Source organism: Herpailurus yagouaroundi, unplaced genomic scaffold (genome assembly GCF_014898765.1).
Source record: "Herpailurus yagouaroundi ecotype Mexico unplaced genomic scaffold, PumYag 28, whole genome shotgun sequence".
Taxonomy (NCBI): Eukaryota; Metazoa; Chordata; class Mammalia; order Carnivora; family Felidae; genus Herpailurus; species Herpailurus yagouaroundi.
In genome coordinates this window covers 15,037,965-15,055,102 of record NW_024412376.1, presented here as the reverse complement: position 1 = coordinate 15,055,102, position 17,138 = coordinate 15,037,965, and the positions used below count along the sequence as shown (strand labels likewise).

Below are 17,138 nucleotides of genomic sequence, written 5' to 3'. Positions count from 1 at the left end.
TCACCTAAGCAAACACTAGTGTCTGTCCTCCATTACCTGCTCCCATTTCTCTCCCCACCCACTATATGAATTCCAGAATTGGAGACAGAAACAGTGATGCCCTTCTCCCCAATATCTAAAATACTCATTATTTCATTTTTATTCTATCCTTCCTCTACCTTACTCAAAACTTGGTTTAGGGAAGAAATAAGCTCTTAATTCATCTGCATTCTCCAAAATCTATCATAAAATCTGAATCCAAGAGTTCCTTCCAGTGCCCAAGAGAACAAAGTCTTTCGACATGCAGAAACCTGCTCTTCATTTCTCTCTTTTCAAGGGGAAAAGGTACACATTGTTCAGAATATGGTAATGGTGAATTGTTTTGGACTTTTTAAAACAGCGGGGAAGTAAGCAGATAAAATTTTCTTAATATTCTTAAAATCAAAATCTAAAAAATTAGTAAGAAATTTCCCAAACAAAATCCATGTATAGGGTAGCAGCTTCTAAAATGGCTTCCAATGATTCCAGCATCTTGGTATACATGCTCTTATGTAATCCTCTCCTATTGAGTTACTCACCTCTAATGGATGGTATTGAGTTGACTCTTGAACAACATGAGTTTGAACTGCATGGCTCCACTTACACATACCTTTTTTTTTAAGTTTATTTATTTTTGAGAGAGAGAAAGCAGGGGAGGGGCAGAGAGAGGGAGACGGAGGATCCAAAGCTGACTCAGCAGTGAGCCCAATGTGGGGCTCAAACTCACAAAACAAGAGATCATGACCTGAGCTGAAGTTGGAAGCTCAACTGACTGAGCCAGCCAGGTGCCCAAAACACAGATTTTTTTCAATAAATATATTAGAAAAATTTTGGAGATTTGGGACAATTTGAAAAACTCACAAATGAGACATGTAGCAGAGAAATATAAAAAAGAAAAGAAAAAGAAAAAGTCATGTCATGAATGCATAAAATACATGCCAATATAGTCTATTTTATCACTTACTAAACTATAAAATATGCACAAATATATTATATTTGCTTTCATTTAACTATTTTTCCTTCCTTTTTATATTTCTTCCTTCTAGTTGTATCAATTTTAAAATAAAAATAAAGATGAAACAGACAGACAGACAAACATAAAGAAATAAATCCAGCATAAAGATCATTGTAAAAAAAAAAAAAAGAAAAGGATGAGGTGCTCAGTCGGTTGAGTATCCAACTCTTGATTTCAGCTCAGGTTGGTCCCAAGGTTGTGGAATTGATCTCCACACCAGGCTCCATGCTCTCTCCCCCTCTCTTTCTGCCCTCCTTTGCTCTCTCTCTCTCTCAAAAACATAAAAAATTTAAAAAAAAATTAAAAAAAGGAATTCATCAACCCATCCTCACAGCTATACCAGCAAGTGTAAAATTTGCACTTTTTGCAAAATATCTTTTTTTTAAATGTTGTATTTCTTTTTGAGAGAGAGAGAGAGAGACAGAGTGCAAGCTGGGGAGGAGCAGAGAGAGAGGGAGACACAGAGTCTGAAGCAGGTTCCAGGTTATGCTGACCCATGTGGGGCTCAAACTCATGAACCGTGAGATCATGACTTGCGCCAAAGTCATACACTTAACTGACTGAGCCACCCAGGTGCCCTTGCAAAATATCTTTTTATGTCTTACTGAAAAATGTAGCTTTTATGTAGGTGCAGAATTGCTATAAGAAAGGCTTACCTGTAGACTCTCATGTGATCAGAGAAAAAAGCAAAATTAACTTAAAGCAAAAGGAAGGTTAAGAATTTAAGGCTGAAAAGTTTAATGCTAACAGAGGATAATTTGATAATAGAAAGAGGTATGGCTTTTAAAATGTCGAGATAACAGGAGAAGCAACTTCAGCTAACCAAAGGGTAGCAAACAAGTTCCCAGATGCCATTAAGAAAATGTATGTATTCTAGCATACAGGTTAAAAAAAATGGTCAAAAATATACCTATGATATTTTGTTAATGGGTACACAATATAAAAATATGTAAATAGGAGCACCAATAACATAAACTTTAAGGGTAAGAAAATAAATGTATGAACTTTTTTATGCAATCGAAGTTATTATTACAGCTAAAAATAGACTTACAACTATAACATGTACTATGACACCTTCATTATAATCACAAGGCAAAATCCATAATAAATACATAGATAATAAAGAGAAAAAATAATAGAATACTACTATAAAAAAATCAGCTAACAAAGAAAGACAGCAAAAGAGGAAAAGAATTTAAAAACTACCAAAAAAATCATAAAGCAATTGACAAAATGGTGATAGTAAGTTCTTACCTCTCAAAAATTACTTCAAATGTAAATGGTTTAAATTTTCCAATTAAAAGACAGAATGCTTCAATGGATAAAGTAGTAAGACCCAGCTCAGCTATATGGGCCCACAAGATACTCAAGCATTAAGGACACTCATCATCAGAAATTGAAGGGAAAGACATTCCATGAAAACAGAAAACAAAAGAGAGCAGAACTAGTTATATTTTTACTAGACAAAATAGACTTGAAGTCAAAAACTGTAATCAGAGACAAAGTCATCATATAATGAAAAAAGGGTAAATTCATCCAGAGGATATAACAATTATAAATATATATGTGCACAATATTGCAGCACATAAATAAACAGACCCGAGGGCAAAAATAAAGAGCAGTATAATAATAGTAGGGGAACCTAATACCCTATTTTCAAAAATGGATAGATCATCCAGACAGAAAATCAATAAGGAAATAATGGACTTGAACTGCACTTTAGCCCAAATGGACCTAACAGACATCTACAGAACATTCTATCCAACAGAAGCAGAATACATATGATTCTCAAAGAAAATTCTCCAGAATAAATAAGTCAGAAAAACAAAACTAGCCTTAAAATGTAAGAACATTAAAATCATAGAAAGCATGTTTCCCAAATGTGATGTTATGACACTAGAAATTAGTGACGGGAAAAAAGTCAAAAATTGGCTAATGTGGGGGAAATTAAACAACACTCTTCTGAAAACACTATGAACCAAAGAAATAAAAAGATAAATAAAAAAATATCCTGAAACCAATGAATGAACAAACCACACACCAAAACTAATGCAATACAACAAAAGAAGTTCTAAGGGGGAAGTTTATAATGATGAACAAGCACATTAAGAAAAAAGATACCTCAAATAAACAACCTAACCTAACACCTCGACTAGAAAAGAAAAACAAACTAAGCCCAAAGTTAGCAGATGGAAGACAATAATGAAGATTAGATTTGAAATAAATTAATTAGACACTAGTAAGACAACAGAAAAAATCAATGAAGCTAAGAATTTTATTTTTTTTTTATTTTTTTTTCCACGTTTTTATTTATTTTTTGGGACAGAGAGAGACAGAGCATGAACGGGGGAGGGGCAGAGAGAGAGAGGGAGACACAGAATCAGAAACAGGCTCCAGGCTCCGAGCCATCAGCCCAGAGCCTGACGCGGGGCTCGAACTCACGGACCGCGAGATCGTGACCTGGCTGAAGCCGGACGCTTAACTGACTGCGCCACCCAGGCGCCCCAAGAATTTTAAAAAAGTAAAATAAAATTGACAAACATTTGGCTAAACCAAAAAAAAATAAGAGATGACTCAAGTTAATAAAATTATAAAGGAAAGAGTAGACATTAAAACTCATAACCACAGAAATGCAAATTACCATAAAGACTACTATGAAGAATTGTATACCAATAAATTAGATAACTTAGGAGAAATAAATTCCTAGAAACACACAATGTATCAAGACTGAACCATGAAGTAATAGAATGGCTGATAACCAATAACAAGCAAGGAGATTAAATCAGAAATCTAAAATCTCCCCATAAACAAAAACCCAGGACAAGATGATTCCACTGGTAAATTCTACCAAACATTTAAAGAAGACTTAATAGGCACCTGGGTGGCTCAGTCAGTTAAGCGTTCGACTTCGGCTCAGGTCATGATCTGGCGGTTCATGAGTTTGAGCCCTGCTTCAGGTTCTGTGCTGACAGCTCGGAGCCTGGAGCCCGCTTCAGATTCTGCGTCTCCCTCTCTCTCCGCCCCTCTCCCACTATGCTCTGTCTTTCTCTTTCTCAAAAATAAATAAACATTAAAAAAAATTCAAAGAAGACTTAGTACCTGAAATAAAAATAAATCTTCTCAAATATTCCCCAAAAAATTGAAAAGGAAGTAACACTTTCAAACTTATTGTAAAGGCCAGCATTACCCTGCCACCAATACCAGTCAAAGAAACCACAAGAAAATTATAGGCAAATACCCCTGATGAACAAGGTGCAAAAATCATCAAGAAAATATTAGTTAACCAAATTCAAGAGCACATTACAAGGATCATACCCCATGATCAAGTGGAATTCATCCCCAGAATGCAAGGATGGTTGAACATAGGCAAATCAATAAATGTGATAAATCATATTAACACAATGAAGGATAAAAATTATGTGATCATTTCAATGGAAGTGTTTAACAAATTCAACGTTCTGTTATGATAGAAACTGTCAACAAATAAGGTATAGAAGGAATGTTCCTCAATATAATAAAGGCCATATAAGACAACCACACAGCTAACTTCATACTCAATGGTGAAAAGCTTTTCCTCTAAGATCAGGAAAAGGACAAGGGTGCCCGTTCTCACCACTTCTATTTAACATAATACTGGAAGTCCTAGCCATCACAATTAGGCAAGAAAAAGAAATTAAATGTATTCAAATCAGAAAAGAAGTAAAATTGTCTCTGTTTACAGATTATATGAGTTTATGTATAGAAAACACTGAAGACTCCACCAAAATAACTTCTAGAACTAATAAGTGAATTTGGTAAAGGATACAAAATTAAAATAGAAAAAATATTTACATTTCTATACACTCACAAAAAAACTACTTGAAAAAATGAATTAAGAAAATAATCCTCTTGGGGTTCCTAGGTGACTGAGTCAGTTAAACATCAAATCTTGATTTCAACTTAGGTCATGATCTCCCAGTTCATGAGTTTGAGCCCCGCATCTGGCTCTGCACTGTCAGTGCAGAGCCTGCTTGGGATTCTCTCTCTCTCCTGCCTCTCCCCTGCTCATGCTGTCTCTCTCTCAAAACAAATAAATAAACTTTAAAAAAGAAAGAAAGAAAACAATCCCCTTTTTAGTAGCATCAAAGGAATTAAATACTTTGGAACATATTTAAATAAGGAAGTAAAAAGATCTTTACACTGAAAATTATAGAATATTGATGAAAAAGTGAAGAAGACAAATAAATGGAAAGAAATCCTGTGTTCATGGACTGGAAGAATTAATATTGTCAAAATGTCCATAATACCCAAAGCAATCTACAGATTCAATGCAATCCCTAGTAAAATTCCATTGGCATTTTTCACAGAAATAGGAAAAATGATCTTAAAACTGCTATGGGAGCACAAAAGACCATGAATGACCAAAGCAATCTTAAGAAAGAACAAAGATGAAGGCATCACTCTCTTGACTTCAAACAGTATAAGGCTTTAGTAATCAAAACACTATGGAATTGGGGCACCTGGGTGGCTCAGTCGGTTAAGCGTCCAGCTTCAGCTCAGGTTACAATCTTGCGGTCCGTGAGTTCGAGCCCCGCGTCGGGCTCTGTGCTGACTGCTCGGAGCCTGGAGCCTGTTTCGGATTCTGCGTCTCCCTCTCTCTCTGCCCCTCCCCCGTTCATGCTCTGTCTCTCTCTGTCTGAAAAATAAATAAAAACGCTAAAAAAAAATTTTAAAAAAAGCACTATGGAACTGGCACAAAAACTGGCACATATCAGTGAACAGAATAAAGAGCTCAGAGCTAATCCCACGCATATATAATCAACTAATATTTGACAAGGGTGCCAAGAACACATAATGGGGAAACTATAGTCTATTTAATAAATGGGGTGTTGGGAAAACTGGATATCTACATGGAAAACAGTAAAACTGTATTCTTCTCTTACACCATATACAATAAATTCAAAATATATTAAAGATTTAAATGTAAGACCTGTAAGCATAAGACTCCTAGAAGAGAACATGGGGGGAAAGCTCCTTGACGTTGAGTTCTTGGCAATAATTTTTTGGATATGACACCAAAAGAACAGGCAACAAAAGGAAAAATAAACAAGTGGACTACATCAAACTAAAGAGCTTCTGTACAACAAAGGAAACTATCAACAAAATGAGAAGAATGAGAGAAAATGTTTGTGAGTCATATACCTGATAAGAGAGTAATATCCAAATTATATAAGGAGCCCATACAACTCAATAGAAAAATAACAAACTAATTAAAAAGAGGCAAAGGTCTTGAATACAGTTTTCCAAAGGAGACATTCAAATGGTCAATAGGTAGATAAAAAGGGCTTCAACATCACTAATCATCAGGGAAACGCAAAGCAAAACCCAATGAGATATTGCCTCACACCTGCTGGAATGGCTATTATGAAAAAGACAAGAGACAGGAAGTGTTGGCAATGATGTGGAGAAAAGGGAACCCTTGAGCACTATTGCTGGGAATGTAAATTGGTACTGCCATTACAGAAAATGGTATAGATTTAATCAAAAAAATAAATCAAAATTTAATCAAAGAATTAAAATTACATGTGATCCAGCAATCCCATTTCTGGGCACATATCCAAAGGAAACTTTATCAATATCTCAAAGAGTTATCTGCACACTCATGTTTAATGCAGCATGATTTACAATAGCCAGGATATGCAAACAACAGAATTCCACCAGTAGCGGGAGCAGAGAGCGGGTCCCAGAGAGCCCTGAACAGCCCCACCACCCCCACCCATCTAGGTACCATCACACCTGGGAGGAGCTGCCACAGCCGGCCCAGTCACCATCACTGCAAGCATGAGCAGCAAGGCAGAGTCTCAGCAGCTGCCTGACACCCCCAGCACTGCCCACACCAAGCTGGGCATCACCAGGCAGCGGCACAGGGAGCGGTAACCCCGATGGCCTCACATCCACAGTGCCTTCCAGCAGGGACAGGGTCATCCAACCAAGGTTTTGGGAAGAGTGAAATGGCTCCGTGTAGGAAGACAGATATGGGTTTATCAAGAGGAATGACACCAAGGTAGATGTATTTGCACGCCAGACTGCCATAAAGAATAACCCCAGGAAGCACCTTTGCAATGGAGGCAGGGGATGGAGAGACTGCAGAGTTTAATGTTGTTGAAGGAGAAAAGGGTGCAAAGGCAGCAACTGTGATAGGCCCTCATTTCATCCCAGTGCAAGGCAGTAAATATGCAGCAAACCATAAGCATTATGGACGTTATGCATGTCACAGAAGTCCTCCACGCTACTGCCCCCAGAATTACCCGAATGGTGAGAGTGGGGAAAAGAACCAGGGATCAGACAGCGCTCCCTAAGGCCAGGCGCAACCGTGCCAGCCCTAAGGCAGGTGACGATTCCCACTTTACTTACGTGCGGAGACCCTACAGGCGTCAACCAGTCTTCCAACCCTCCTGGGCAGGGAGAGGTGGTAGAGGGAGCTGTCGAGCAGGGTGCAGGGGAGCAAGGTAGACCAGTGAGACAGAATATGTACTGGGGGGGGGGGGCCCGGTTTATAGACTATGATTCTGTAGGGGTACTGCTGACCGAAGGCAACAATGCAGAAGATAAGGGAAATCGCGATGAGACCCAAAGCCAGCGGTCACTTCAATGTTGGTACCGCTGCAACTTCAATTACAGAGGCCAAAGCCCAGAAAACCCTAAACCACAAGATGACAAAGGGATAAAAGCAGCCAGTTCACCAGCTGAAAAATCATCTGCTCCCAAGAATGGGCAGGGCAGGGCTGAGTAAATGCGACCTTACCATCTTTACCACCATCCAGGTTAGTCTTCCAACAATAAGAAATGTATAAGGAATTCTAGCAATAAGAAATGAACAAAAGATTAGAGTTGAAGACCTTAAGTACTTGTTTTTTGCCCATTGACCAGATAAATAGAACTATCTATGCAGCATGGGGGTTTTATCACTTTTACCTAAAGATGTCTCTTTTTGGTAATGACAAATGTGTTTAAAGGAAAAAAAACTGGTTTTTCTCAATACACCTTTAAAGGTTTTTTAATTGTTTCATATCCTGTCAAGCCGAGATTTTTAAGAACCTCATTTTTAATTTGTATTAAAAGTCTCTAACTTCATTTTTTCAAAAAAAGTCAACAAATGGCAAGCACCTGTTAATAAAGGTCTTCAACAATTGTCAAAACTAAAAAATAATAATAATACAAATTTTTAAAAACCATGGAAACAACCTCAGTGACTGTCAATACTAAGTAGATAAAGAAGATGTGGTATGTTTATGCAATGGACTATTATTCAGCCATAAGAAAGCAGGAAACCTTGCCATTTGGGACAACATGGATACACCTAGAGAATATTGTGCTAAGTGAAAAAAGCCATATATAGACAAATACTGGCTGATCTCACTTAAGGAAATCTCAAAAAAGTGAAACTCAGAACCAGAAGGTAAAGTGGATATTGCCAGAATTTGGAAAGTGGGGGAAATGGGGAGATGTTAGTCAAAGGTAACAAACTTTCAGTTATAAGAATACATTCTAATGGGGCGCCTGGGTGGCGCAGTCGGTTAAGCGTCCGACTTCAGCCAGGTCACGATCTCGCGGTCTGTGAGTTCGAGCCCCGCGTCGGGCTCTGGGCTGATGGCTCAGAGCCTGGAGCCTGTTTCCGATTCTGTGTCTCCCTCTCTCTCTGCTCCTCCCCCGTTCATGCTCTGTCTCTCTCTGTCCCAAAAATAAATAAACGTTGAAAAAAAAAAGAATACGTTCTAAGGACCTAATGTGCAATATGGTGACTCTAGTTAATAAAATACTGTATACTTGAAATTTGCTAAGCAAGTAAATCTTATATATTCTCACCGGAAAAAAATTGTAACTATTTTTTAATTGTTTTAATTAAATATTTAATGTTTATTTTTGAGAGAGAAAGAGACACAGCGTGTGAGCAGGGGAGAGGCAGAGAAGGAGGGAGACACAGAATCCGAAGCAGGCTCCAGGCCCTGAGCTGTCAGCACAGAGCCCAGCAAGGGCTAGAACTCACCAACCTCGAGGTCATGACCTGAGCCTGAAGTCAGACATTAACTGCTTAACCGCTTAACCCACTGAGCCAACCAGGCGCCCAAATTGTAACTATTTGAGGGGATAGATATGTTAATTAGTTTGATTGCGGTAAGCATTTCACAATGTATATGTACTTCAAATCATCACATTTTACTGCTTAAACATTAGCAACTTTCATTTGTTAATTATACCTCACTAAAGCTGTTGAGGAAAAGTCTTGAAGAATGGTTGGGGTAACAGATATGTTCATCATCTTGAATGTGATGATGGTTTCACAAAAGTATATGTGTCAAAGCTTATCAAATTGTACACTTTAATATTTAAATTTTTATGTCATTTATATCTCAATAAAGATTTTTTTACGTTTATTCATTTACTTTGAGAGAGAGCAAGCACAAGCGAGGGAGGGGCAGAGAGAGGGGAGAGAGAGAAAAAGAGAGAGAGAGAGAGAGAGAGAGAGAGAGAGAGAGAGAATCCCAAGCAGGCTCTACACCATCAGCAGAGACCAGGGCTCATAACCCATGAACCATGAGATCATGACCTGAGCCAAAATCAAGACTCGGAGACTTAATCGACTGAGCCACCCAGGCACCCCAGTAAGGATTTTTTTTAATAGTGATAGTTATAAAAAATGACCTTGACAGAATATTATGCAGCTTTTAAAATATCATTTATGAAGAGTTTATAATGAGACAAAAAATACTTATGGTATATATCATGCTACAAAAACAGCATATCTGAGTATATTGTTTAGAACTATGCAAAACAAAATATCAAATAATAAACCAGGCATAAATAAAATTTCTTTAAGAAACACACAGCTTGTTTCTGAGAGATGAGGCTCACGTGTTAACTTTTCCTTCCTTGTCATTTTTAGTATTTTATAAATTCTCTAAAATTGGCATTTAATTTTTGTTGTAACATGAAAAACCCAAAAATTCAAGGTTATTTCCTTGAAAAAGAAAAACTATAGTTCTCAGGTCTCCATTAATACCTTTGGGAAATCCAGGTGGGGGAGCAGTGCCTTCGTCAACAGGAGAAGCGGCCACACCAGAAAGAGCTGGCTGTTTTTCCTCACACAAGCATGGCCAACTCCACTGCCTCGGGGAAGATCAGTATAGCATGTCTACCCAGAGCAGTGTATACCCCAGACCTCTCAGGTTTGTACAGGACGGTGTGTTCAACCTTCCCTTTCTGCACTCTGACAGCCAGTGTCAGACCCTGCCACCTTCAACCTCAACAGAAGCTCCCGGCCATGAAGCCTCTTGTCATTGTCCTTGTCTTGCTCTCCTGTGTGGACCCAGCTCTGGCAGGTAAAATGGGACTCTTCCTGGGGAACCATTTGTCTAGAAGAGCAATTCCACTAAGCAAACCTACAAATGTCCTCCTACTGTGGACCCTTTTATTTTCAAAGTGGAAGCATCAACCGGTTTGATGTTAGCAAGACCTGAGCTTGAATCTGGGCTCTCCAACTTGTTAACTGTGCAGCTTTAGACAAAAGTCAAAGCTTCTCTGAACCTTAGTTTCTTCATTCACAAAATGGAAACAAAACTAACCTCTGAGTCTTGCCAGGATTAAGTGTGCTGATGTATAGAACAGGCCTATACATAACAGGTACATGACTCCTGAGAGTTTTCATAATATTTTCATTAGTAATACCCCATCCTGTTTTGCCACTATTGTTTTGTCCCTAATTTAGGAACACGTCCAGGCAGAATAGTTCAAAACAGAAAATAGTGATAACACAATTTGTTAGCTTTCTAATTTACTGAAATTCATAATTTGTAGATTCCTTAGATACGTGGAGAAACAGATTTGGAACTACTTGTTCCAAGAGAATTAAGGAGCTTTACGTGCTAAAAGAAATATCTGATCAGGGACACATGAGAGAATGCTGACTGGCCTCAAACTGTAGCTTGACCACATTCATGACTGATTTTTAAAATCTCTCCTGAATATTCTCTTCACTCAGTGCTATTGAATCAGTTCAAGTCCATATGTTATAGGGTCCATTTAATTTCTCATCTGCCCTCAAGTAATCTCTAGGCAGGTGAACCAGATTTTCTGGTCACCCGACTCATTAGGCTGGATTTAAGAATCCATACAACCCAGGCCTCTTGAAGCTATTGATGGGACCAATTCCACTATGGTTTATGGAAATGGATTCATGGCTTCTAGACAACTGAGATAGTCTACGATATTCACTTTAGTGCCTTATACATTCCCAAAGCTGTCATTTCCGTAGGAATTTCTTGTCTTGTTACATAGCCCACTTCACTTCATCTCCCTGGGCTTTCATCTTGCCAGGTAAGTAACCCTGATCCCTTTTCTGCCCTATAGGACAATTACCTTCCAGGACATGATAACTTGCACAGGATATGGGCTGACTCAAAATTTCTACAGATGACCAAAATACTTGACATTCTTTTCCTTTTAACACCTTCTTACATACGGAAATAAAGACATATCCATATTTTGATAATTCTACAGAGTAACATGTCCATAAAATCATAAGCTCAGCTCAAAATGCCCTGGGTCCCAATAAGACATTCTAAATCTTCAGAATATATTTTATCCTCCACTGAACTCATCATAGCATTCTGCTTTGCAAATGATTCTGTCTTCCGCGCTCTCATAGATATTTTGTGTTTCTTCTCTCTTGGTCTAGATTGAAAATTCTTTGAGTTTAAGGTCTACATTGCATTCAAATCTTATAAAAACTAGCTTGGGAAAGAATACATAATTAAATAATGAGTGAATGACTACATGCATAGGTAACTTGATTGTTTAGAGTATATTAACTTACCAATTTGGGCAAACTTCCAAGCTACTAATTGTCTCAGCTCAGAGTACCATAACAAAATACCACTGACTGTGTGGTTTCAACAAAATGAATTTTCTCACAGTTCTGTAGGCTGGACAGTCCAGATCAACCGCAGGCTGATTCTGTTTCTGATGGGAGTTATCTTCCTGGATTTTGGACAACCAGCCTCTCTCTGTGTCTAAGAGCCCCACCCTTAGAGATGCAATTCACTTTACCTCCTAGAATCCCTCTCTCCAAATAGTCACATTGGGGGCGAGGGTTTCAACATACGAATGGAAGATGAAGGATAAAGTGAACACAATTCAATTCATAGCACTAGTTCATCCTTTTTCAACTACAGAATCAATCATTATGATTAAGACTTGATTAAGTCCCCTTGGAATCCAGTTTGATAGAAATGGAGGCACTAATTCTGTGACTTTTTGGACTAAATAATTATTTTTGCATTCATCTTCTTTCCAGGCTTGAATCCACTGTCATCAGAAATGCACCAGAAATGCTATGGGAATGGTATCTGTAGACTTGAGTGCTCTACAAGTGAAATGTTAGTTGCCTACTGTATGTTTCAGCTGGAGTGCTGTGTCAAAGGAAACCCTGAGCCCTGACACAAGAAGCCAGTGAATGCCAATTAACTTGAAAGTAATTGACATCCTCTCCACCAACTTTCACACAGCCAGGGAATTTAGATTAAACTGTGACACTGTGATGTGCCCACAGTTGTTGGCTTGCAGCATTTTTTACATAAGCCATCAGAATCTTATGATTTTGCATTTGAAAAGCTGAGCTGCAGCCTTACTCAAGACAGCTAAGCTTCTCATGAAAACAACTTAGGATATGTTTTCTCGCTTCAAAGTGATATCCATGCTCTTCTCAGTGCCTATTTGTCTCTTTACTCTTAGAAAGGACACCTTAATTATTCATAGAAGCTTCAAATTACAGAAACACCCAGTCCCTTCAGTTCCCCCATTTTCTTTCTCTTTGTACCGCCCATCTTAGAGAAACAGATCTGCCCTGGCCCCCTGATGACTTTGTAGGTTTCTCACAAAGACCACATAGGTGAGGCTTAACTGCAGGCTGGCCCAAGTCTTCACTGAGTCTGACCCTGTAGTTCTTCGTGAAACACAAGGGAAAAGGCTTTGTGGTAATGGGAAGCCACGAAGTAGGTTCTCAGCCACAACCATGATTTCAGAGAGTGAAAGCACAGGACTTCCCCCCTCAACCTCCTTAGGGTTTAGTTACAGGCTACCAGACCACTTGGCTATGGTTTGCAGTCAACTCCTCAGCAGCAGAGTGGCCCAACACCTCTGCTACCTCTCATCTGGCCCCTCTGGTTGGAGGTCATCCTGTGGCACTAGGAACTAACACCACGCTGATCTTACTTTGCCGTGCGTATAAGTAATAAATTGTCTGAATCCATTTGGACTCACTGTTTTCTTTACCAGTCAACCCTATGAAGGTGTCCAGGCAAACCTACAAATTCTATTATGGTGCTGATTATCCCACTGACTACAGTGATGCTGCTGCACGTCTGCCTAACCGCTTAACACCGTCAACCTATATACAAATCATGAGTGCGGAGTTCTGCACTTGCTGTTCAGGATAAGGGGCACAGCGGCCGAGGGGGTAGATTCTGGTTGTCTTCTTTAACTTCAGTGCTGAACACAGCATGGTCTCTCTAGTAATTCTGAGAAGATGGAGCTGTAGCTGCAAATAGTCGATTGGCGATCTAGTACATGGCCGAGGAAACAACGGCTAAGTCCTGGCTTGAAATCACAGTACTGCCCTTGCAGCCACTCTCTGCAACTGGACAGAGAAGAAAGGAGAAGAGTAGATGAGAAAGATGAGGGGTTGTGAGGAGCTCTACCCTCCCAGACGCTGTTCAGTCTTTGAGAAAATCCAGTGTTTGTGACCTTAGGGAGGAAGGTACTAAAAATATGGTAGTGTGTCCTCTTCTCAGAAGCCCGAACTCACCTGCAGAGTCAGTAGGGGAGATGGGCCAAATAGAATAGCATTAGAGATGGCCTGGAATGGCAGTCATGGTTGTTAAGTATCCAGAGTAAGGAATGCATCCAGACAGGGCCCAGGAAAACTATTAGACTCTGAAGGAGGCAGGGGAATCTTCATCCAAAGAATACTGGATCTTATCAAAGTGTGACTCCAGACCTCCTAACATCCCAGGTAGCCTTAGGCTTGCTTCTCATTTTACTCTTTCACCTCAGATGTACATCCTCTATACACACAGATAACTGAAATTTGAAAGCAATTCAGTCTGCTATCTGAGGAGCCTCTCTTTCCAAATGGATCAAAGGACATCATTCTCTCATTAGGGAGGTGATCGTCAAAGCAACAGAGAAAACATGAGTTCTCTCTGCTGGAACAATCAGAAACTCTCTGGAATCTGGTTAAGTCTTGAACAAACAGAAATTCCCACCACTAGGGGGAAAAAAAAGAAAGAAAGAAAAAGAAAGTTGGATAGGCCAACAGTACGCTGCCTTTACCTTACTGTTCCATAAACCCAAACCTCTACATTCATATGCCCTGTCAGGAAATGAACTCTGTTATTAACAATGGTAGCTGTAAACTGTTTTATTCTTTTGACATAAGGTGTTGAAAGGGCGGGCCTACGCCAGCCGACTCCATCTTGTTCTGTGTCCTTCACCTAGACCACGCCTCCTCCCCTTGAGTAACCTCCCGCTCACCCATTCAAACTTCCTGATCAAAACAGCCCGGAGACCTGCAAAACAGGACTCCGACCCTTCCCCAGCCAATCAGCTGAGGCCACAGCCATTACCTCACCAACTGCCCCTAGACCCCTATAAAACCTTTCTGCTTTTGAAACTAGCGCTCTCTCTCCCCGGTATCTCCCCACTGCATCGGTGCAGGTAGGGGATTGAGCTCGAGCTAGCTCGAATAAAGGCTCTTTTGCTTTTGCATGGGACTCGGCTCCCTGGTGGTCTTTGGGGATCACAAATTCTGGGCATAACAGTGTGAATATTACACAAGCAACTTCTGGCTTTTCTGGGATTCTGTAAATATGGAACCTGAAAAGAAATTGGCTAACTATGGTTAGTCTCTGTACATGGACACATCCAAAAGAAACTTAATTCTGGGGCGCCTGGGTGGCTCGGTCAGTTAAGCGTCTGACTTCTGACTTCGGCCCAGGTCATGATCTCGCGGTCCGTGAGTTCAAGCCCCGCGTTGGGCTCTGTGCTGACTGCTCAGAGCCTGGAGCCTGTTTCAGATTCTGTGTCTCCCTCTCTCTCTGCCCCTCCCCTGTTCATGCTCTGTCTCTCTCTGTCTCAAAAATAAATAAACGTTAAAAAAAATATTTTTTTAAAAACAAAAGAAACTTAATTCTAAGATCCAAAGCATTTTTTTTAAATAACGTATTTACCAAATCTCTCAGTAAAGCCACAAAATGTGGAAGGGTATTCTCACAATAGAGAGCAAACTTCCTTTAGAATTATTTTTGGATATCAGTCCCTGACATCCCACTCATCTGGTGGCAAAATTGCAGTCTAAAAATGATACATGGTGTCCATCAATAGATGAATGGATAAAGAAGATGTTATGCACATGCACACATGTGCACACACACACACACACACACACTGGAATATTAGTCATAAAAAAAGAATGCCATTTGAGACAACATGGATGGACCTAGAGGGTATAGTGCTAAGTGAAATAAGTCAGACAGAGGAAGATAAATACTATATGATTTCACTTATATGTGGAGTCTAAAAAATAAAACAAATGAACAAAACAGATTCTTAAATGCACAGAACACACTGGTTGCCAGAGGGGAGGCAGGTAGGAAGATGGGTGAAATAGAAGAAGGGGACTAAGAGGTACAAACTTCCAGTTATAAAATAAATAAATCACAGAGATGAAAAATACAACATAGGGAATATAATCAATAATATTGTAATAATGTTGCATGGTTGACATCTGGGGACTACACTTATCATGGGGAACACTGAGTGATGTATAAAATTGTAGAATGTGTTGTACACCCAAAATGAATATAACATTGTACGTCAATTATACTTCAATAATAAATAAGAAAAAATAAAGAATAAAAATGACATCTGAGATGTCTAGAAGTTGTGCTAGAGATTCTGAGAAGACTCAAGAGCAAGAAAAAGCTCTGTCTTTAAGGAAATTCGTTTTTACTTAGAGCTGACTTAAATAAGTGGATTTGATGTCTCTCAATTAGCCAAGGAGCTGATGAACTAGAACTGCCTTTAAAGATTCACAGATCATGGCAACAACCATAGAGATAGATTTTTAACCCAGCCTTCTCCTTTTGCTCCTTTTAGTGGAGTGAGACAAGATAGGGTAGAGAAAAAGAATCCATTACCTTCCCTAGTGCTCTGAGTGACTCTCTTCACCAATTGCTTCCTGTGACCATAAGCCGGGGAGATAGAGACATCCTCAATCTCTCTCCTTTTCTCGTATGTCACACAAAAGTGGGACGGCCTCCATAGCTTGAATGTGTCCTAAAATCAGCTAGAATATAAAAATAATCTTGCCTTATTAAACTAAAATCCCATAAAGAGCAGGATGTTGGTTTTCTGATGCTTTGTATTTCAGAACATTTTCATCATTCAGGATTTGCATTTCAAATCCTGTTAGCTTGTTTAAATATTGGAAACCTCCGTTCATTTGTATATTTGATCCAATGTGCAATCCATACCCTTCTGACTCAATAACTGTGAATTATTTGCTTTACTCCATCGAGTTCATTCTCTTTTTTATTTTCCCAAACAGCTATTTTGAATTCTTTGTAAGGTGAATTGCAGATCTCCTTATCATTGGACTCAGTTATTAGAGATTATTGTGATCTTTTGTGGTGCCATGTTTCCTTCATTCTTCATGTTCCTTGGAGCTTTGTGCTCCTGATCTCCCATCTCAAGTATCAGTGTCCTCTTCCCATCATTACTAGCTGCATTCAGATGAGAGGTACTTTTTGTTGGTCTTGCTTATATCTGGGGCTTTTTCTGACCTTGTATAGATACACCTGCTCCAAACTGCAGGTACCCTCTTATAGCAGAATTCTTAAGTTTTTGTCTTCATTCAATTTTCAACACATCAGGATGATTGCTAGAAAACTTATTTTCCCAAATGGACCACTACAGCCCACAATTGTGATTTCTCCCTTGACACACACAGGCTTTGGTTCCCCACCATGTTCACTCCCACCTACTGGGGCTCACTTTTGCCACCACCCTT

At 39.3% G+C, this 17,138-nt stretch overlaps 1 protein-coding gene and 1 pseudogene across 1 annotated transcript; both read left to right on the top strand.

Annotated features, from left to right (window-relative positions):
• The first annotated feature begins 6,853 nt into the window (after positions 1-6,853).
• LOC121044840 (Y-box-binding protein 1-like) lies at positions 6,854-7,896 on the top strand (annotated as a pseudogene).
• A 2,438-nt stretch (positions 7,897-10,334) lies between these two features.
• Positions 10,335-12,508, top strand: DEFB134 (defensin beta 134). Its single transcript, XM_040496597.1, has 2 exons — positions 10,335-10,392; positions 12,366-12,508. Exons 1-2 carry the CDS (start codon positions 10,335-10,337, stop codon positions 12,506-12,508), a joined length of 201 nt encoding a protein of 66 aa, XP_040352531.1.
• The last annotated feature ends 4,630 nt before the right edge of the window (positions 12,509-17,138 follow it).

Bases quoted from the DNA above. Each gene is read 5' to 3' on its own strand.
- DEFB134 (XM_040496597.1), top strand. From the start codon at position 10,335: ATGAAGCCTCTTGTCATTGTCCTTGTCTTGCTCTCCTGTGTGGACCCA. The intron at 10,393-12,365 runs GTAAAATGGGAC...TCTTCTTTCCAG, and splicing joins TGTGGACCCAGCTCTGGCAG to GCTTGAATCCACTGTCATCA.